Raw genomic sequence first — 23,244 nt, forward strand, 5'->3', positions numbered from 1 at the left:
GCTCGCCGGGTTCAAATACCTCCGAGGGGCCGCGCCGCTCCTGGATTCCTATGGGCTAACCTGGAAAACTACCGGCCCGGATGACCTCGTGCCAACGCCACGACCGATGCCAAAGGTCGTTTTCGTTTGCCCGTTGTACCCGCGATTCATAATTTCGCGTACCCGGCCCCTACGTTCCTTTTTTGTTTCTTCTTCTCTACCGATTTTTTCGCCGATAATTCACGTGTGTCGATGACGCAGGTTCAACGTCAGAGATCTGAATCTTTTAGCTTGGTGGTTGCAGTTTGTTGTGCGTTTTCATACCAGTTTTTAGGTTTTAATTAATTTAATTAAAAAAAATTTAATTAAATTAATTTACTATTCGCGATATTCATTCAATTCTACCATACTCTACTATCTACAAAGCTGTTTGGTATATACAATGGCTGCACGAAATATTTGTACATTGTACATATTGTATCATTTATATGCTGATTAATTAGATCGAAGTACATAATACATTAAATTTTGTGTGATTTGATAACGCTTTCATATGAGCCTCAACCTGTATTCCAAATCATTTTAACAGTGTTAATGACAATTTCCGTATTTCCTTTAAAAAACGAATTTGAGATAAGAAACCATCTTCGATTGTGATCGTTCGACAGAAGGAAAGAAAGAAGAGGATTTGACGAAATCGCTACGCGAGTTTCTAAAGAACGTTGCGTCGGATTAGCTCGAAAGTGAAGTGGAACGATCGAACGGTTCCAAGTCTTTGTTTGCTCTCGACCCCAGAACCGGCTGGCAAAAAAACGCGTCTAGACGCGAAGTTCGCGGTGTGCACAACCGTTCGGGGGTTTATCCTGATCCGTCGAACTGCCGGGACCGTTTGCTCTGTTCCGTGCCAACTACAGAACGTCAGTGAATGGCAACTACATTCTTGCTGGTTTACCAACGCTCCCGGCCTGCTGCCCGCCGTTTTATCGCTCCCCACGGAATGCCGTTTTTTGTCGTGCCGTCGAATACGCGATACCACCCCCAAATTTTTTTCCCTGAATGAATATTTTTACCTGAAATTTCGCCCACGCTCGTTAATTGCTTCCAAGACAAAGAACCAAGTTCTCACGCGACGAATATCGAATTATTACGAAACCGTCGTTTTGTTTATCGGTATCGTTTCACGTGCTTCTATTCCATTTTCTTTCCCTAACTTTCGTGGTCGTTGACGAGACAACTTAGGTTATGTGGTATACATTGGATGCCGTTGTTCACGTACGAACGTTTGAAGACCGAAATACATGCACTCAGAAGAATCTATACGTTAATATATTTCATACGCGTCTGCTCTAACCATATATCCATTTACCGTAGCTACAGCCTTAGTCCTGAGAAACGACTTAAACATGCAGGAAAAGAAAAGAAAAAAGAAGAAACAAAATCCGTCCAAGCGTTAATTTTCCTAGCAATCTAATCGATGCACCTGAACCTCGATCACTTCAAAAGGTGATTGCCTTATCTCCGCCTGCTACTCCTCCGGAAATTCCATCAAGCTCCGATATTTACGTTTAATTTTTTATCGATGGTAATCGATGGCCAGGCTTCGCTTTAATATATTCAGGCTGCTGCCTGTGAAACGCAGGGAGGTTGAGTACCATCACCTTCCAGGTTCCCGCCAAGCGAATTCTTCTCGTCGGTTGTTGGCCCTCATTGTTTCCCGCCACAATGCGCGCGCAGAATATTCCCCACCATGGTTTAAACTGCCATCACCCCTCCATTTGGCCATCTCTCTCGTCACAGGCACGCCACCTCCCCTCATGGGCCTTCCCCACCACTGGCAAATGGGGCAACAAACTTCCGACTGCGCGTAGGGATTTCTTCGGGGACCTTGGACCCGATCGCGTGTGCGTATCCCTTGGCCGCACGCAGACAGCCGCAGGTGGAGTTCGCTGGACGTAGGCGTGGATCAACGCGAGAATCCGGGGGATTCTGCGTCTCGTCTGTTTACAGCGGCTTCTTCGATAACTTTGATCATTCCCTTCTTAATTCATTTTCTTTTTCTTTCCTCTTTTTTATCCTGTTTCATACGCATCAGCAGTTTGATTGACATTTTAATTAGGTAATTTACTTTGTCGAGAAACGACTTTTGTACCACTTAAGTGCGTAAATATGATTCAGAACAGAACAAACTATCCAATTGTGGTGTTTACAAAGACTTTCGGGGAACCATGGAAGATTTTCGGCGATGAGATCAACCGATTGACAATGATTAATCGACATGGGGGACAAGATTGGTGAATGTAGATTTTTTGGCTCGAAGGGACGAAAATCGAGGATGACGGATAGATGAAATTAGCGTGTTGTTAGTTCGATCGATCCTTAGTGAAATGTCGGTGCTTCTACCGCGCGCTTTTTGTGAATCACTGTGTATCCACCTTTGTCATTTAACGCTTAAGAAATTGTCGTAATTATCTGCTTGCAGATATTCCAAGAATATTGTTACTTACTTAGGAATTGTATCCCGACAAGTTGTCCGATCGGAGCGCGTGCGCGCGCGCGAAATCTCATCGCATAGCAATGATCAGCACGCACTGCTTTACGTTCTGAATGAAAACAATCGACGACGTGTCGAGACGTCGTCTGGAATCGTAAGATCTTCATTAAGCTACGCTTTAATTAACGACGCTTGTTATCATGTAAACAAGCGATCGTGGCGTGCCGAGCCGGTAAATTAAAAATTTCCATTCTACTGTCAAGTGTGGCGGCTACGTAATTTAATATCGAAGTAATTAAAGCGATCGACTGTGTGATTCATCAAGTACGACGACCCCGACGTCTATGTCTGTACGTCGATGAGGAACACCGCGTTGATGAGGAACACATCTGCGGCCCCCGTGCGCGCGCGTACGCTGCTTCTTTTTGAATGAGCCTGGCTCGTATTTCGAGTACGCATGCACGACCTGTGAGAAACCCTCGTTGTCGGTCGGTCGAACAAACGAACGAATGAACGCTAAAAAAGGAGGATCGTGTGCGTGCGAACGACGCGGTGTGGCGGGAACAAAACCCGGTCTTGAAGCGAGCGAGCAGAGCGGACACGAAACAGAAGAAGGACACAAAGGGTTAACAGGAGAGGTTACAGACGGAAGATCCCTAATATCGATGGCGGTGTTTAGTCAAAGGGTCGTTTCATTCACCAGCTAAACGAGAAGATCTACCGCGTTCCCTTTCGTTTCAAGGCCAACCGCGAGCGTGCCCCTTTACCTATAAATCTGCGGAATGCTCCGACTAACGGCCTCGCGTGCTCCTCTTTTTAAGCTCTACCTTTTTCCTCTCTTTTTATCCTTCGACCCTTGTTTCGTTCCTTCTTCGTCTCCTTTCCACGCATTGCGTTATGCCAAATCATTTGGTCCGTCGAAGAATTTTAATTAGGCGCGGCATAAGGCTTTCAGCTACGCTCCGGAATTATTCTTTTCTTCTTTTTCGGCTCGTCTCTTTTCACGTGAAACTGCCACCAAAGACACTTCGGTCGATTCTAACTTTTCCGAGAATTTGAAACTTTAACGCGATCGTCTCTCGAATTCCAATAAAGCAAAATCCAATTTGATCTATCTTCTTCGAAAATTCACCCTCTCGAAGCTGTCAAATTACATTCGTTCGAGATAACTGAACGATTTGGAATCACATGGAAACGGTAGCACCGTAGAACATTGTTATTTTCGTTGACCGATGTCGCGACGCGGCCGGCATCGTGATCGAGGGTCAGGCTATCGCTTCTTCGTTACTTTAATCACCGAATCGTCTTGGAGACACGGCCCTCGTCCGTTTTCTCCTCTCAGCCGACGAGTATCCTGACCAAGAACAGCCATTGTCGTCCAATTTTCACGGACGACCATTAGGTACCGCTGCTTGCTCTGCAACCTTGTTCGTCAAAATCCGCAGTTCCGCGCCGTTCCCGGCAATAAGAAATGAAGCGAGTCTCGAAGAGCATTATAACGAGCTTCACGATGTCGCGCACGTATCGTCCCACCCTTCTTCGTCGACGTACCGTCTTCCTTCTTTCCTTCTCGACCGTTTGTCTCGGGCTCGTCTCCTCTCGCTCTTTGACATCACCTTCGACCGTGCGTTTTAAAAACTTACAGGTTACTCGTCTTTTTTCCCCGTTTTTTCCTCTTCTCGCGAACCGTCCACGACTACTACCCTTGTACGAACGAACGAGGACGAGGCACCAAAGAAAAAGGAGAAAGGAAGAGGCATGCAGGTGAGCAGAAGGACAGGAGGGCTGTCGACGAGGAAAAAATTAAAGATGCAACGCGTACCGACCATCCATCTCCCCTTGGTGTTGAGTTAACGCAACATTATGTACTCCTTACAGCTCCTCGAACTTAATGTCGGCGCAACGTGCCGCGCCAGAACGCCGGGATTGCCTTTTTAACGATCTACGAACCGCCCTCGCGGCTGAATAAAATCGACCTACTGCTGGGCTATACGCTGATTCCAGTTGTACGATCGTGCGTTTGAAAGGAAAATGATTGGTACAAGAGTAATGTTGATAATGGCCTCGGATAGCCACAAGGATTATGGTAGGAAGAATGAATTAATTGGTCGTAGTTCCTCTGTTAGTATTCATCTTGGGGGTTTCGTTCATCTACTGCCGCAAAAGTGATCGATGTAAATGATACTTTATGGCTTGCGGTGACCAATTTGTAAAGTTAATATTATCGATAATGGCCCTACAGATTCACGTTCTACATCGGAATGAGATTTTACTTTAAGCGTTTTATTTTAACATTCTTAAGGAGATACAGTAAGAACTTTTAAGTTTCAAGATACAAGCTGGTCAATTTTATTCTTGCTGTAATTTAAAAAGAAGCAAGAAGAGTATTTCTATCGTTGGAAATGTTGCAACAGTGTCGAGAATAAATGTTCGGTAGAATGAACTTTGCGATCTGTGCGCTCTCGCATCTTGTAATTCACTCAACGTTCATTGACACGTTTTCTTAGTTGGATCAACGACCTACTGATTTCTACGCTTCTAACGCGTACACATCGGGCGTGCGGGCAATAACGATTAAAGCAGCAAATTGTTTGCTATCCACGATATTACTGCGTGTTCTTCTACGTTCTATGCGTGGAAAGCTAGAAATAAATTACGAAGTAAATATTTAAACGTTTCACTTTGCTGAATCGTCTTACGAAAAAAATGTAAAAGATTGACGGGAGTATTTTGAATATTTAAAAGCGATTCAGGCCGGTTCTTCGTTCGATATTCTCTGATTTTGTCTTTAATATCGCACGATTATTTTATGGTGTACAGATAAAAGATAAAGAAGTAAAAGATAAATAATTCAGCTTGACACGGATGAGTTTTCGCCATTATTCACATCGAGTATGATCTTTGAAAATCATCGACAATTAATGGACAGATTATGCGATTGAATCGACGTTCCTCTTGAAAATTGACTTCAACGAATGTATGGTCCAATAAAACAAGAGTACTGTCATCGAAGTATTTGAAAAATATCCTGTCCACGTCGAAACTTCCAATATTACATTACACGTTTAGAAATATCAGATATCCTAAAGTCACTAAACGTTGATATCGATCAAAATGTAATCTATAGTATTGTATTTAGTGTAGAAAAGAACGCTTTAGTCATCGTGAACGGTGCTACGCTTTAAGATCCAAGAAAAGTTCCCATCAATTTATACAACTTTTACTTGAAACAGTTATCGAAGCGGTACACGCACGAAAAGTCACAAAGAAGCGGTTCCCATTGCTTGCAAACTACGTCTGACAATGCACGATCCGTTTCCCCTTGCTGTGCCCCTCGCGCTCCAGTTGTACCGACTGATCGTATCTCGCTATATACCCTATCGTATCTTTTAATATGCGCATTACTTAGAATCTAAAGGATCTGCGTTGTTCGGTTGAGATTAGTAGGGAGCCATCTAACGGGTCACGTTCCTCGTACACCGTACACGAAGATCCCGTGTGTTTCTTATGAACGACGAGCTCGTAAACCGCGCAGATTTAACCCTTTCACCGTTTCACCGCGAGGCATGTGTCGTGTACGGTAAATTTGTAGCTACAATTTGCGCGAAAACATTTTTTATACAGAGTATCTAACATAATAGTAACAATGTACGTGCCAATATCGTATTTTGTAGAGATTAAACGCCTTTATTGAAACATTTGCCATCGTTAAAATCGAACGAGAAAAATATATATATAATGAATTCGCTATTTGGTTTAAGCTTTAGTTACTTTAATTATTAAGCGTTAAAGTTGTTGAAACAATAGCAAATTTTAAACAACCAGATCTACTATACCGCGATTTCGATTCCATCCTAGCCATGTAACCGTAGCCGTGTCACTTTTCCCGTATCGCCGGCAATTAATCGGTGCAAGATTAAATTCCTTCGCATTGTTTCTTCGAGCTACCGATCCGGTAATTAGACGGTGAGCAGTAGTGCAACGATAACCTGGCTGCCGGTCGTACATCACGTAATCACTGTGCGTTTGACACTTATTATGGCGAGTGTAGCCACGATACAGTTCACGGATAAGCCTCGTCGGACGTACGTTCGCCAGTATGCGCTTAATATTCATCCGTAACACGCTATTTTTCTCGCTTTATTCACCTTTGCGCCACCATTCACCTTTCCACTCGTCGCTTTTATTCGCGTTCTTCCACTCCTTCTTTATAATTTCACGAATGGAACATAGCGTTTTAGCTGTTATTAACTCATTCACTTATAGAAAAAATCAGTTTTCTCTCTTTTTTTTTTTTAAGATTGAACACTAATCATGTACTTGTGCGATGAAACCGATGTTATCCTTTGTCATTCTTCTTTGGTTTACTTATATATACATACTCGTTTAAATGAAAAGCTTTTAATCTGGAAATTCTACGATGGATGCGTGATTAACATATCAGTCACAATGTGTCACGACCACGAGGCCGTGAAAGTCCGGGAAAACATCCAATTCAAAGAGAGCTTAATTAAAAAAGTACGGTCCTCGTGAAACACGAATATTTTTGTCACGCGATACAGAGGCCAGTACGGAGATAGCGGCGCTTTCTTCTGCTATTCAAGCTGGTAGATGCCTCTGTAAATCTCTCATGCATTTCCATTCATGTTTTCAAACATGACCCGGTGCACGATAACCTCTCGACTCCGCTTTTTCCTTTTTCTATCTTCCACTGTTTCGGTTCCTATTTTGTCTCCACTCTTTTGTCTCGTCCTTTTCTACGATTTATCGACTGATCAATGAATTTTTCGTTCACGCTTTCCTCCACAATAACTCTTGACATTTTCATGCGTTTCATGACTTTTTCTTGGCAATGATGTTTTACGAAATTCCACGCTTTTCCAAAAATAAATTTTTTCTAACTGACGAAAAAGAACATGCAATTGTTCGGAAGATTGAAAGCTACTGTAATTTTGTTTAAATATTACAAGACTTCTCCTCGTCGAGTTGCAACAGCTTTGCGTAATCGCATCGACTCTCCAAGCAGTGACGTTGTTACATTATAATTTGCCCGGTGTAAACGAAATTTTAAGTAGTTAACCAACAGAAGCGTATACCTACCGCGCTCTCTAAAACGAAGTTCGCGTCTGGGTAATAATCCAAAGTTTTCGGCGCGGCATTAAGTACATAATTCATCAAAACAAAAGTAATCAGAACGCATTAATTAGCGGCCAACTGTTATACGATTCTTGCGCTAGGCAAAATCTTCGCCGGTCTCGCGACCGAATTAAACAAATTAAACGCTCCTTGTAAACTGTGCTGAAGAACAATTTCATCAACAAGAATTAGCTTCTTCCATTTTCCTTCTTATTAATCTCCAAACTATTGTCAAAATTCGATCTTCTTAACTAAATCGTCATATTTCTCTTCAACAATCAACATTTAAATATTGTACCTCGATGAACGTCAAATTTAAAAACACAAACGTCAAATCGAGGGACAAATGTTTTTTCCTGGCATACCCAGATAGGCAAATCGAGTAACACGGACGAGCGTTGGCATCGCCTGTGTTCGAAGCTAAGGGGATCTAACGTCGGTCTGTCAAGCTGCAACGCGGCGAAGAGTTGGAAAGACCAAGGAAAGAGAAGGGGTGGGTCGAGGTTAGAGGGTGGCGGTGGTGGTTGGCTGGAAATGCCGCGGGCTCTGCTGGCGTGTGCGCGACGAATACGTGCCTGGACTCCATTACAGCCTAGAACCACTCTTTTCTTCCGATAAAAATGAAAAAAACTGTCCCCTTTCCTGCCGCATCGACCATCGTATCGGTAACTGCTTCGAGAACCGAGTCTATCATCCCCTCCTCGACCCTCATCTCGACGACCACCCCTTTCTTCTACTTCTTTCTCCTTCACCTCTTCCTCCTCGTCTTTCTCTTCTTCTACTTCTTCTCTGCTGTCGTGGCCACCCTCTCAGCCAACTCCTCGAGATACGTCCACCAAGCTTGGAAACACATTCGCGGACTGCCTTTCGAATAGATCGACCTTACCGTGTGGCTGCACGTTTCCTGCTTTCCTTCTGCCTCTCCTCACCGCAGCCTTTTCTTTCTCACCCCCGTCTACCCTTTTCTTTTATTTCCTTCGTTCCCAGCTCGCGTCTAATTCGTGTCTACGTCGGTATCCGTGTGTTTGCAAGCTGGACTCTGAGATTCATAGAATAAAAAACTGGAGGAAATGACAGCGTAACACTGAATGTATCAACTTGCATAGAGATACAAATTTTGGATTAGGGCAGATGGTTAAATTAATTTAACGTTAACCGACTAATTTTATATTTATCACTTATAGCCGATAAGAGTATCGGCGCGGTGTTAGTGTATTCATCTACGTTCTTCGACGACGGAACATACTTTTCTCTAATAATATCGAAAACGGATAAGAAGAAGACCATACTAAAATATTAAGATCGACCAGACTGATCCAATACGTCAGCATGTAGCTTGGAGCTACGAGGATACTTCTATTCCTTTTTATTTGTCCGTTATTAATCGCGAGTCCGTTCCTTCGACGAGCAGCTTATTCCTTTGTCGAGCTCTTGAGACGTCTATGGAGGAACGTTCGGGGATTGCTATCAAACACGTATCCACGCTCGAAGGATACGTGTATTCATCGGCCCTCTTCTTCTTCTTCTTCTTCACCCTTCCCCTGCATTTTTCCTTTATTTCCTTCGTATGTCTGATCCTTGTTTCCGCCGGCGTCCGTACATGGACTTCAGCGATATTCGTCGGGCTGATTCCCTACGATACGGGGGATTTCGCGTGCACCGGCAAAAGTGGATTTTCTTTTCCGCGTTCCCGACGTCGATGCCGCGAATAAATCTCCGTCCTCGACTTTTAAACGTCGCTTATCGTCTTACGCGTTTTGCCTCCCCATTTAAAATACCCTACCTTCCTGCTTCGCATTTTTTTCTCCCGATTCTGAATCTTACAGTCGAGGAGGGTTTTATGCTCCTTGCTGGGATCTGCGAGCTTTCTGATCCTTTTCCACGGATTTCCTTGAGATACCAGGCATTAGGCTCGTCTACTTTGTTCGCATTGTTCGTTGAAACGTTTCAAAGAACTGCAAAAAGGTTCTGATATATGAGCCTTTCAAAAGTCGAGAGGCGATCAACTACCTCCTCTTTTTTCTTTTTTTTTTGTAAGTTTCATAGTTTCATTGCTTGTATAATATTATTAACAAAAAATATCGTCGAAGATCTGCAAACGTCTTTTTAAAACAAGTCGGTTGCAGAACCTCGATAAATACCCTCCCTTTCACGATCTCCCGACCGTGGATCATCGTCCCCGTTTCTCGTCCCTCAGTTTCCAATTAAATACACCTATTTTCTCCTCTCGGCAGTCGGTTTCTTATCGGCGCGTCTTGAGATACGCTCACGACGTCTGGAGACATGTTTCCAATAGAACGACGTTTCCCTCGCGATACGTACACGCGCTTTCAACAACGTTCCCCTCTATTTTTCCGCTTTTCCTCTTCTTTTTTCCCTCCGTCCAATCTCCCCTCGGTCGTCTAAGAATTCGTCGATGTTTCATTGGCGAGGAGAAACGCGACGATAAACTACAGGCCTGACCAATTAACTCTTTCCAGTTAATTACCGCGTTAAAATGCATACGGTGGCGTTCGAGAAACAATTATTTACGAGCCGCGTGATGGTATAGGGATCGTTACCTCGTGGCACGAGTCGCGAGAACCGATCGGTAGTGATTCATAAATCTCTGACAAAACGGCTAGCAATCTTGCGCTAATTGTACGTTTCTACGAGAATCGCGAAACTCCACTGACGCGGCCACACGCTTAACACCTAGCGCCGTCGTAATGATCTAATAAATCTTCCTGTCGCTCCGTCAAACATCGCTCTTTCCCACACACCAAGCTATGAATTCGCTTGCTTCTGTTGTTTCCAGTATTTATTTTATTTATACCGAGATCGACGCGTTTCCTGTATTCCACAACTTCAGTTCGTCCTGTATACTCGGTTACACGAGTTCAACGCGTTTGTGTCGTTTCTATTTCCCTTGTTAACTGGCCGTAGTATTGTGTAGTGACAATGGAAATTACTTGGAAGTTTTACGAATCGGTACGCATCGACGTTGATAAATCGTGATCTTTCTACAGACGTCAAACGTCGGTGCTGCGCGACTCGTAGCACGGTAAATTATGACTGCCATTGTCAGACGATCTAGCAGTCTCGATGGAACTTGTAGTCGAACGTTTTACTTCGATTTCAATTTCTATCGTCGATTCGAGTTTCTAACGCGTAGGCATCGTATATATTTACGTACGTACAATGAATCGCTATCGCGAATCAAATATTTTTCGACTTCGTATCCATTTAGCTTTGTCAATCGGACGATCGATGATGCTTCTCTCTGCGTATGATCTCTTTAAGAATAACCACGACGATCCTGACGGTATCGCAAATGGATCAAATTAGAAATTTACTCTGTGCCGATCCTTTACAACACACGTCCGAGCGGCTTCATAATTCAACGAGTCAGAGTAGCGATAACTCCGCGCCGATAAATAATTCAGCGTATCTATCAATCGACTCTTCAACGTCAGAGAGTGGCCGGTGGTACGTGTTACGGTTTTATTTCGGTGCCATTGATTGACATACGTAGCTGCGACGCGCTCGATCTCGCGTCCTTTTCAACGAAATATACCGATTGACATTTAGGTCGGATAGAAATATCGCGCGGGCGCACGTGACGTCGTGGTGCGCGAATAACACCGAGATAACGGATCGCCGTGAAATCAGGTGGTTCGTTTTATATTCCGAGCCCTGGAATATCTTACTGCGGATTTAGACGTGATTGATAAATCCGGATGAACAGACCCGCCTGGCTACAAACGAATTTCCTTTAATATCTCGCTCGAATCGAGAGAGTTCACCGAATGGCGGCGTAATTTCTCATCGGTCCCTGCGAGAACCGCTCTCTCCCTCTCTCTCTTTTCTCTCTCTTTTCTCTAGTGAGTAAATTAGAGAATCGTGTTACGCGAAATCAGTGTCAGCTAGCGCTTCTCGCCATTTATTCCACGCTGATTTCCTGCAATTTCGAGATGAATTAATTTAAAACTCCGATGCCCCTGATTCGTTTTTCTCACTTACAATTGAAAACTACGCTATAGTGCATCTACTTTTATTTCTCAATCTCCAATTAGAGATCGTTCGTACGATACGATTTTGTAAATCACTGTCGATTATTAAGGCTTGATCGGGCGATGACGATGACTTCCAAATGAAAGTGCAGAAAGTACTGAATTCTGTGCAGTTTGGAGAATGTTTAGGTTATAAAAGAAGAAAGTGGTGGAAGGATAATTGAGGTGTAGCTTTCAAAACTATTATACGACCGGATCGGCAAAGCGTTGCGGCGCGTAGCTATTATATTAATTCAAAACAAAGAGCAAAGTTACAATTGGCACCGACAGGAAATAGCAGGAAGCCAGTGGATCGAGGCTATTAAATGACCGCGTGCCGTTCGAATTCCTGGCGGCCGGGCAACCGATGTACGGTAAATCGCGAGTCACGAGTATTTTCGTGCGTTTTCGTGCGTTCTCGTTGCCGTGAACTTATCGCGCGAAATTGCCGTAACGAGAGCCACGGTGGTGCAGCTGCAACGCGTCATCCACGTCCCTTCTCTCTCTGTTGCTGGTAATTGGTGGTTCACGCGGCCATTCCGGAGGAAGCCGCACGCGCGCCGAGGTTTTTGAACTCGCGACCAAAAGAATCTCGCGCGCGCGTTATGCGCGAGCAAACCAGACGCGTCGAGAGAGAGAGAGAGAGAGAGAGAGAGAGAGAGAGAGAGAGAGAGGAAGATGGAGAGGAAGCCGGTGAAGGAACGTGGCAGGAACGAGAAATAAGAAGATCGGGAGGACAAGGAGGGAAAGAGACAGATAAGACGGAATAAGAGAAAGGCGCGATAAAGACGTTTCGGCGTTTCCTTTCGCACATTCCTCCGGTAGTTTCCGTTATTTTTTTAGAAAACAACCGGGGCCCGCTATCCCCTCGGCTTTCCAGTCGCGAATACACCAACCAAGGATAAATGCCACAGGACAATAGCCTTTTGTGGCTGACGTGGAAGGATTCGCGAAATTTATCGTTCGATCGCTTTCAGAATCGGTGGAATGTTTTGACCTTTGAATACCGCGCACTTTTTACTTCGTGGTTCGTAAAGAAACGGCTGACTTTTGTTGCTGAATGAACGTGTTCGTTATGCCTTGGGCTTGACATCGCGTGGGCTTGTCAATGACGTCATTGAAAAAGAAGAACTGGATCGTGAGAGGATGAAGTGGAGTTCGTTGGTCTTCGTAAACTTGTCCTCGGAATTTGTCTCGGTAGTCGAAGAATAAGCTTGCCTGAATTAATAATCGTCGAGTATTCGTTTAGCTGCGGTGTTAAAAAACACAATTCGACAACGTAGATTGATCGAAAATAGATCGCAAATGAAATGTTGCGTCAACGCAACGTCGATCCTAAACTGGTTAAACGGTGTATCCGTTGAATTTTCACCGGATGCAACCAACGGCAAAAGAAAGTATAAGAAAGATTAAAACAAAACGAAGCGAAGAATGGAAGAAAAAAGAAGAGACGACGTTGGGCGATGCAAGGAGTTTCTTCTTCTCTCTTTCACAGCTGGTCTGGTCATTCGTCGGAAGTGGCTGCGACTAAAGTTCGCGACAAGCTAAGAGCTTTTGTCCGTTCCGACCAGGCATTCCAAGATTGAAATTAATTATTTCTGTGGAACGTGGCGGAACGACGTGACGAGGAGATGCCTGGAAAACGCCAGGTGCCACGATGACACGACGATTTCGTCTCCGGTGAATGCGATTATCAAAAGCGACCCGACGTTTTTGACGCACCGTCCATGGAGTTTCGCGTCGATCGTGTTACTCGTTTTGCCCGAAAATTGTCGCGTTAACGCCATCTAGATGTAACCTTCTCCTCCGCCCAAATCACCGTTTCTCCGGCTCCCTCGACTCGTTTCGGGCCACCTGCTAGTATTTCGACGGCGATTAACGCGATGGAATTTTAGATCGTTTAATCGGCCGTCCCGTCGCTTCAGGAGACGCTCTCGGTTAATTTCAGAGCTCTCCATGCTAGATCAGAACCAGAAAGATAGTGCTAAGTCGAATGAGTCCTATGTACATAATTTACATGAATCCTATGTACATAATGTACAAAATAATTCCGAGATTTCGGTTTGAATGGCAGATATATTTGGCGATACGAACACGTTGTCAGGACTTTCGAATTTGGAATTTCGCACGATTGATTATCGCGGGTAATTGAATTTCGAGTACTAGAGTTGCGTGAAAGGGTCGAGTGTTCGAAATTAGGAGATGAAGGAAGAGTGCACTGTCACTTTAGGTGGAAGTAACTCAATATGTCCTGAGAATATCTCTGCAGATTTATAATCTACTGAATCTTTCGTATGGAAACTATCTTATACCCTTTTACACTCGTAATCTTCGCTCTACCACAGGCAATAAAGTAAAAGTTGCTGCAGTATGTCCTTTTGTAGAGAGAAGAAGTTCGAACGTTTAATTTACGCAGCTATAAATTTCCAATTACCATCGTCAAACTATTACCTTTAATCCGAAAAAGCGAATTCCAACCAGGAAATTATTCATCCATCCAAACAGCCATAAACACTTGGCACATTCGTTGGTTAGATATTCAATTTCCTTCTTACACGTTCGAAGGCAAGTAGAGACGAGCAGGAGAAATCTCGGGCGATCGGAGTATGCTCGCGAGGCTCACGTCCCGGCCATGGATCACCGTGATATTACCGCGAAATTATTGCTGGTGGTGCGTACGCGACCGATAAATCACTAACGAGAAAACCACCTGATGGCCTCTTCGAGAAAGAGACACCAACGCGTCGTTCCGCTTAATTCGCACTAATCCGATACCGTTACGTTCGGTATGCGGCATTCTTCCCTTGCGGCGCACGCGGCGGCGAATAACATTTCGATGATCGATCGCCGATCGCGGTTAAGAGGCGTATTAATTGCCCCGTCGATCGGTACCTCTAATTACCGGCGTGCACCGCGCGCGCGCTGATTAATTACCACCGGCTGGCCACGGCTGCTAACCGAACCGAGATCGATGCCCGCTCCAGCTATTCTCTTTAATTCGACTCGATCGAGTGATTATTTTACCTACCTGCCACACGTGTGTCCCCTCCTATCCTACGTTCTTGTCCTTTTGTTTCTTCATCCCTCTTCCTGCTAATGGCGGAAGAAAAAAACCAAGGGATAATACGATAATTTGCGGTTGGATATTCAAGAACCAGATCGAAATCATAATGTTTGTAATTCAAATTAAAAGAAACCCGGCAAGGCTAAGTTTCGATAAATTAACCAGGAATATCCGTGTACGTAGTCGTCCGATAGCTGTATAAGGGGAATGAGTCGGTTAGTACAGAGTCAGCTGCCAGACAGTTCGCTATGTCGTGTCTTCACGTAGCAATTTCCGCATGGTAAATGAGTGATATTTATACTTGCGACTTCGTGTTTTAAAATTTAAACAAGGTAGAAACCAAATTGAGAAGGACGTAGCGGAAAAATTTGAAGCTACGCTCTAAGTATCCTTTTAGCTTTGATTTCAACTTGATTATAGAATTTCGTTAAATAAAACGATAGATAAATGCACGATTACCATGAGAAAATTATTATGCGAACTGTAACATATCCCTTGCATCTATTTGACAATTTGCGTTCGGTTTATTTCATCAATTCGATGAACTGATTTCGCAAGATCGCGAAACGATCGAGCGGTGATCGATGAGCCACGCGAACGTATCAGCCAACGACGATATCAAGTAAACCAGACGTGGAAGAAGTGGAACCGCGTGGAGAGAGGCTGAAAAAGCGAAAAACGGCGCACGTGCTCGCGTTCGAAAGAACAGTCATAGCGAATGCCGCGACAATTTGCAAATCGCTGTTTCGAGTCAGAATTCAACGCTCGTGTGGATCCATTCTTTTGTGTTTTCGAACGTGACTCACGACGGGTTCATTAGCATCCCGCCACGCGCCGCATGGAGAAACTACGTCGTTGTTCAAAGCGCCGACAGGAGAACGTATGATGCGACATAATTTCGATGTTGTTATGTCCGCATTTTGTTGATACTCGCCTATGCGTCATTTTGGCTACTCCGATTGTTTTCTTCAGAAACGAGCACAAAACACAGACCAATAAACACATTTGCTAAAGATTTATAGCTCAAATTGCACGACGTATTATTTTTTGAGCGGTCTGAATTGAATTGCTATGCTCAACTCGTTATTATTATAAAAGTATTTACCGCGCAAATCGTGTTTTTAAATCAGAAAGTAGCACCGTGTAGCCGAAGGGACGGTTCTTTTTTTTTCAAAAGCAAGCTACCGTAGATACATCAGAACGCTTTTTACATCGTTTGCTTCTTTTTCACCGGCGTGGTCACATCCGGTGATCAGAGGATAATCACGAAGAATACGGAAAAAGGTTACAAAGTTGCTTTTGCCTCGATTTCCCGACAATTTGGAGCGATTTCACGTTCAACGGGAGTCCCGTGACGTTCCCCCGTCGCGCTACGTCGATTACGCGTTTACAGGTAATTTACTGTTTAACGACAGCCAGGCCGTCATCGGGTTGGCTCTCGTCAAGGACTCGCGTCAATTTAATTTGCATTATCGTCTTGTCACGGTTGTCCTTACCTCGAAAATTTCGAATTTCTACGCTGGATTTCGCCGAGTCAATAAAGTAACCACTGGAACGATCAACGAAACGAAATGAACGCAGAACCAACGACCAAATTAAAGATTTCGCATGCGATCGAGCCCTTTTCACCCGAGTACCTGCGTCGAAATTGTAATAAAAATGTTACGCGAAGATAGCGATCAGAATTAAAGCAAACGCTCCTGTTTCGACCGCCGATCGTTTGAATCGTAAAAAGTGGTTTCACTAATTAAAAAAAAAAAAAAAAAAAAAAAGGGAGGAGAACATGGCAGGGAAGCGGAAATCCGTCGACCCATTTCGATTACCCTCTTTTAAACCTCCTTCGTGTAAAATTAAACAAGATCGTCTGCGATCTGACCATCAGAATATGCAAATCCATCGAATGAAACCCCTTTTTTTCGTTTTTTCTTCCTGTCTTTCATAACTTGCTTTTTATAAACTCGGGTGGATATTCGAAATCGTTCCATTTTTGGGGGCAGGGCGAGATAAACATGAGATTTTATTCGAATTATTATGATTCATCATTATCAATAACACGACTGTGGTAATAACAAACAACCTTGACCATCAGCGACGCAACTTCGATGACCCTCCCGTAATCTTGGAATGACCTAAAGTGTTAATAAATATCTGTAACTTTCTGTAACAGTAATACGTTCGGCTCGGTCGGCATAATATTCAGAAATCTTCTGCATTAAGCGTGATACATGCTGGATTATGGTCCTACGAATGGCTAACTTTAAGTCACCTGAACGGGAGAATGCCTGGAATGAAAAAGATCGAGTTCATTTTTCCAGAGAGTCTGGAAATTACGCGAAGAATGTATACAGGTTCTCTTTGTGGGCATTTGTCACCGCCATATTCAGCTGTCGACTTCCAAGGCTATTCAACGTGAAATTTTCTCGGAGGATTTATCCAATCCCGTCAGGAACGAGCGAGCTTGTACCTAACTACGTACTTCTCCCATGAAAGGGGAGAAATGCAACATCATGCGATTCGATGTTAATTTGACAATTGTCCAGCAACGACTGGACATACAAAAAAGGTGGAGATTTGTTTCCAAATCCTTTGCGTAGCACGAAAAATTCGATGAATCAACGAAACCTTTTAATCGAAAATCGCGTTCCCTAAATGCCACTGTCGATCATCTTCCAAGCACACGAGTATTATTCGAGCAAATAGTTCTCTTATCGTGTTCTTTAATTTCTTCATTCTCTTATCCTTATCAGTGTAAAATTTCACCCGTGATAGTATCAACGTTGTTTCCTTTTGATGGTAGTTTTTGAGATCGAAGTAATCGTCGCAACCGCAGTTAGCGTTTCACGAACAAAATCGAAATCGACTAGATTTACAGATGAAGCTCCGGTTCAAGACATCTCGTTTCTCTTGTCATCGCGTCGACAAAATTCTGCGAGTTTCTTCTTAAGAGTCGTTCGAAATTCTTCGAATATTGCGAAGTTGGCGATACGGCGAAAACAGCGTGCGCGTGTCCGATGCATCGTGAGGATGCCACGTGTTTTGCGCAAAACGTGAGCTCGAAGTTCATTAGCACCGCCACGCGCCAATGGCCAGGGCCGTTGCACGCTGGCGCCGAAGGCGCGAGTTGGCGCGTCACGCCGCGCCGCGTCGTAAACGATGAAAGAGACGCGGGATCAAGGGACGTGTAAGAAAGAATTCTTTCCGACGTTTGCACGTGACTGTTGCGCCGCGACGGGAGAATTCATGCTCATCAAATTCTTTCACCGCCGGCAAATATTACGTCGTGTTCCGATCTCTTTTTTTCCCCCATCCTTTTCTCGCTTTTCGTCCACCTCGAGCAGAGCGACGGTTGTTGAATCGAAAATTCGGTCGATTTTGTTTTCCCTATGGAAAAAGATCTTAGCAAGGTAGGAGTTCTCTACTTTTCAGAGTCGTTCGTGCGATGAATCAACTCGATGAGTCGTAGCCTGATATACTTAGCCGGGTAATTTATTGAGAATCACGAGAAATTGCTGTATACATGTTCCTTAGTAAAAAAAAAGACGATAGAGCGATAACAACGTCCAAATGAAAAACTGACAAACCTTTGTTCAATGTCACGCGATATTATAATCAGAATCTCAACTAATAATATCCTTGATATTAAATTTCTGTTATATTAAATTCTTGGAGATGGTGAACTATCGGTTATCATGTTTTTTCTCTTTATCATTGTATGTGCGTATATCACAGGATTCTCGGTGATGTGTATCAACAACAACGTGAATACGCGATATCGACTTCGTGTTTCGCCAGAATACTGCGTAGTAAAGCATGTGCTCGACCGTTTTCGACATTCAATCGATCGTCATGCGATCGTCGAGTCGTTCCCCGAGAACGTGCCGCTCTCGTTTCCAAAAGGTCGATCGCCTGTTCAACGTTTGACGCAGCGTCCTTCTCGACGGTTGAAAATAAAAACGATGACCACGAAAAAAACCGGGCGGACGCGTCGGAAAGTTTTCGTAACCGGATCTGAACGCGATGCGTGCCGCTAAATTTAACGCGCCCTCCACCGTTAAGCAACACCAATTAACTCGTGTCTTTCTCCATTTTTTTCGTTTCAGTTGGAGGAATGCGAGACGCCGGACGATTCGCCGGTCAAGGTAAGTACAAAATGAACAATCTTCCGTTACGAGTATCTCTTTTTTTATGACGTTCGGGTTCACAGGTACGAATGATGCTCAGTTTATTATATCGTGCAATCTGAAGTTCAATGATCGAGTATTGTTAATTGTCTCGGTATTCGAACATTTAAGTGCTGAATTCTTAACATTTAAAAAAGCTGTCGTTTTGTAAAGGGGATCGTATTAACGGTATCGTGGATGAAATTTCATTCCAGAATATGTTTTTCACTTGAAAAGTAACGTTCTCGTATTTAGAAGAATCAGATCAGAAAGATGCAATTTATATTATTATTCGATATTAACAGATGAAAAATGAACAAGCCATGGTTTGTGCCTCGAACGATTCACTTGATATTCGAGAGAAGTGATTATTATGGCAGCTGAAAGAGAAAAATCACTTCCTTTAAATTGAAATGATAATCGTTAACAATCGTAATCGATTTGTTGGCTGGAGAGTCGACTTCCATCGATCGGCTATCAGTTTCAGTTCCGAGAAGTGGTTAAAAATTGGCCGCATAAAAATATCTTCCACGACGACCTACTTTTGCCCGTTGATGCGTCGAGATTGCATCCGCAGCGCAGGAATACGCCATTGCTCCCGTCCTTTCCTCTTCCGCAATATCGCCGTTCGCCCGATTTATATTAAATATCCGACTGTGCTCGATCTCGACGAGGACTCGCGCACGTTCGGCACCGAGCGGCGAATGCAATTACCAGCGCATCGATGCCGAAACTAGGCCAGCCCCTAAGAGTGCCATTCTCCCTGCGAGGGTGCAGGCTTGCCAATCGGTTGGACCTAACTAGGGGATGAATAGCGTTGCACTTTTCAACGAAGAACAGATTAAACCATGCCTTTTGATACGACGAATGAATTGATATAATAACTGGTGTATTTCTCTTTCTCTTCTTTATAGATATAAAAATTGGAATAAGAGGGACTTTGCGTCGATGTTAGAATTTGCAATTAAACAATGATTACAGAACAATATTTAAAGCTTGCTGTTTAAGTTCAGTGAGAAGAAAATACGATGGATCAAGCTCAAGTTGTCTATTGTCAGAGTATAATAAACGAATGCTATGGATTTTCTGAATCACGTAGGTTTCTCATTTATCGAAATGGGTTACGAACCATAAACGTCTGGTATCTGGGGCGATTTTTGGCGCGTGCATCCTCCGTCGCAAGGAAGTCTCGGTAAGACGTTCTCACCACCCTCTCGTGGGCCTTCAATTACTGCAGGGACGACGCGACACCCTCTCCTTGCCTCTTCGCGACAGGTAGCGCGGGCCTGACGTAAAGTATGACGCGCGGAGTAATTTTAATTACGCGATGCAGCAGGCCTGAATTGTTGCTACCAGCAGCTTCAGACATATTGGACTAATTCACGTCATTCGGGCGACACTTATTAAACCCGGGAATGCCGTCAGCCTTAATCCTCGTAGAATGCAAGATGAGCTGCACGCTAAGGGACGGGGATTAAAGGAGAGCAAGGGCGATGGAGAACCGAGGGAACAGCTCAGAGAGGACGTGATAATCTCCGAAGCGAGTCGTTCTCTGGCAAAGTCCTGGCGAACTTTCCGCCAGAGTTCTTCACCTCTTCTTCCACTCTACTTTCGAATAATGGAGCCGCCCGTTAGTTTCGTTCAGTCTGACGACTAATCGTTGATTGTCGTTCTAGATTTTTCGTTATCCTTCCTTATCGTTATCCTTTGCGTCAAACCGTGGTATAGAAGGAAATGTGGCGAACGAGCCCACGTGGATCGTTGCGCCTGATGATTCTGTCGTTATTCAAATTGAGATGACCAAAGCTAATGTGTGAATTCGTCACTTTCCTTTTTGGTAATGTTTAGCTGTTGGAATTGTTTCTCGCCTTCCTTCCAAATAATAACGCATGGCGTTATACGACATATACAAGGTGTTTCAGAATGTTGATGGCAAACTTCAGAATCCTTTCGTCGAAACAAGCGAGAAAGTTCTCCTTGTTCTACAAAATATCATTGATTTCGGAGTTATAAGACAGTTACCCTGAATATAGTCTGTATGTTTAATATTCCCGTTCTCAACCGTTGTTGAAGGACTAGGATGTGGTACACGCAACTGTGGATACGAGGTTCGACAAGAGTACGAAGGCGAATTAAAGGGGACGACACCGTGGCCGGGAAAAGAGCGGAGCCCCGTAATAATTGCTCTGCTTTGGACTACGGTAACGAAGGCGAAACAAAACGCTGCACGATATAATCGCTGAATAATAATCGGTACGTGCGTCGTTATCGGGCGAGGATAACGAGCGCTATCGTTAAGTTTTAATGAGCGCTAGCCCTAAATTAATATAACGATCCTCCCGCGGACCGTGACGGACCACGCCGCGCCGCGCCGGAGTCCCGTGACGTGACACGGTGACCACACCGCGTGACGACATTACCTTCGCGGGACGCGCCTACCTACGTTTCCATTAATGCCCGACAATTGTCGCAATTACCTCTAAATTATTAATTAATTGCAGTGCCGTCCGCCGTATAACACGTTACTCTTCCCATCCTCTCTGGCATCAATATCTACGCCCATTTCCAGAGACGATTTCTCTCGTGTTCGACGCGGTTGTTAATTCGTAAGACACTGGCCCGCACGAATCTTAACTTTGAGTCAACTAGATTTGAATTTTGCCAAGTTAAAATCTACTAATCCTCAAAATTATGGTAATTACTTACTAAAGTTCCATGGTGGATCGCGTATGCTTTTCCCTTGAAGTCATCCCACGCCTCGTCTCCACGATACTCTTTGTTCTAAAAATCCAGCCATTCGAAGAATCGCGCGTGAGCTATCGATGTCAATTAACGACGAGGCATGTTCGTTGGTTAAAGTTATCCGTCTAGGTAATTAATGATTAATTGAAGGATCGTCCCTTAAAACGGCATGGTTCACGACTCGACTAACACGCTTCTTCGTCATCGCTGAATCGGCTCGGCTAATTGGCTGTAATTAGCGCGCTGCCCACTCGATTCTTCGCGTTATCAGCAGTTCCCGCGATCGCTGTAGCTTTTGACAGGCAAATCGAACGCTTTCTGTTCAGAGATTCACGGAGTGGAAATTTCGCAGCCACAAACGTGTACACGAGGGCACGCGTGTGGAGCTCTAAATTCGAATTACGGCGGCCGAAACGATTGTCTTTTGGCTCTCGCGTGATCGTCGTTGAAACTTTTAACCGTGAAGAGTCTACGTGATTATATTGTTATAGAAATTGCTGGGACCCGTGTATCATTTACTACGAAAGCAAGCTAATAATGTAACATCCATAATTGACGATAGCTCATTACTGAAATTTCGACGCGTCATCATCGTCGCTGTACCTGCCACAGCTGTGAAGCCCGTACGTGTTATTATCCGATATTCTAACAGAATTACGAGTTTCAATATTATTATTAATAACGATAATAATCTGTTAGTCTAAAGGCACGATTTGTACCACTTTTCTGTCATTGAACTTAACGCAGATCAATAACTCTCAGAATTCGTTCAACGTTCTTCTTCAAGAATTTAACGTTCGTTAAACTGTGTAGAACGAACTCGCGAAAGAAACATAAACATCCGCTAACTTGGATCGTTTCAAGAGAATCGACTCTATAAACTGTGTCAAAGACCTAACCGCGGTTGTCGGGTACTTTCGTTAAATTTTGTCTTCCACCTGTTCCTCTTGAAGCAGCGAAAAAAAGATTAAAATTCCGACCTCGACTGGAAGACCCGGTAATCTAACAGCAGGAGTCGCCTCGTGACTTTGTCTCCCGCTGTTCCACCGCATTTTCAGCAACGTTTCGAGCAAATAAGAGTCGGGACACGTTCGTTCTGGTCATAAAGAGCCGCATCTGGAAAAAAAGCATCACCGGCGAATCTCTGATCCAGAACGTCGTTCAATTTAGCGGCGGTGCGACGGCGAGGTTAGCGGCGCGAGTAATTTCTTCGAGACGAAAGAATAGCCGGTTTAATTGCGTTGGGGCGCGGTCGGCCGAGCTTGTAAATAACATCAGACGCTATAACACGATTCGCAGTGGTCTAGCAAGGACGAGGGAAAGGAAGGGAGGACGCCGAGATCTATTCCGCAAGGGGGAAGAAGTGGAACTGAAAACGACCGGTGAGCCCAGCTCGAGATACTTCCTCCAGGTTAGGCACGTAAACTGTGCGGAGCTAACGTTAGCCTTCAGACGTCGTTTCCGGAGGGAAGCCACCGACTTCCCTTCTTCTGCACCTCGTATGCTCGATCTTGTCCCCCTTTTCCTGTATACACGCGTGGCTAAGTCCCAGCCTGCGTTCTTCCTCCGGCCCTTCAGCTTCTGAACGAACCTTCGAACATTGGAACCTCGTTTATCCGAACAGATCGGAGGATCAGGCAG

General features: G+C 44.2%; 1 protein-coding gene across 6 annotated transcripts in view; it reads left to right on the forward strand.

Moving 5' to 3' along the window:
• Nucleotides 1–23,244, forward strand: part of LOC126868462 (3-phosphoinositide-dependent protein kinase 1) — a 407,826-nt gene that overhangs the window by 130,091 nt on the left and 254,491 nt on the right. For all 6 annotated transcript variants that reach the window (XM_050623970.1, XM_050624053.1, XM_050624135.1 and 3 more), the window contains one exon: nucleotides 18,802–18,840. In XM_050623970.1, coding sequence (XP_050479927.1) covers nucleotides 18,802–18,840 — 39 coding nt within the window. The remainder of the gene's footprint in view (nucleotides 1–18,801; nucleotides 18,841–23,244) is intronic.

The sequence above is a fragment of the Bombus huntii genome, chromosome 1 (genome assembly GCF_024542735.1).
Source record: "Bombus huntii isolate Logan2020A chromosome 1, iyBomHunt1.1, whole genome shotgun sequence".
Lineage (NCBI taxonomy): Eukaryota > Metazoa > Arthropoda > Insecta > Hymenoptera > Apidae > Bombus > Bombus huntii.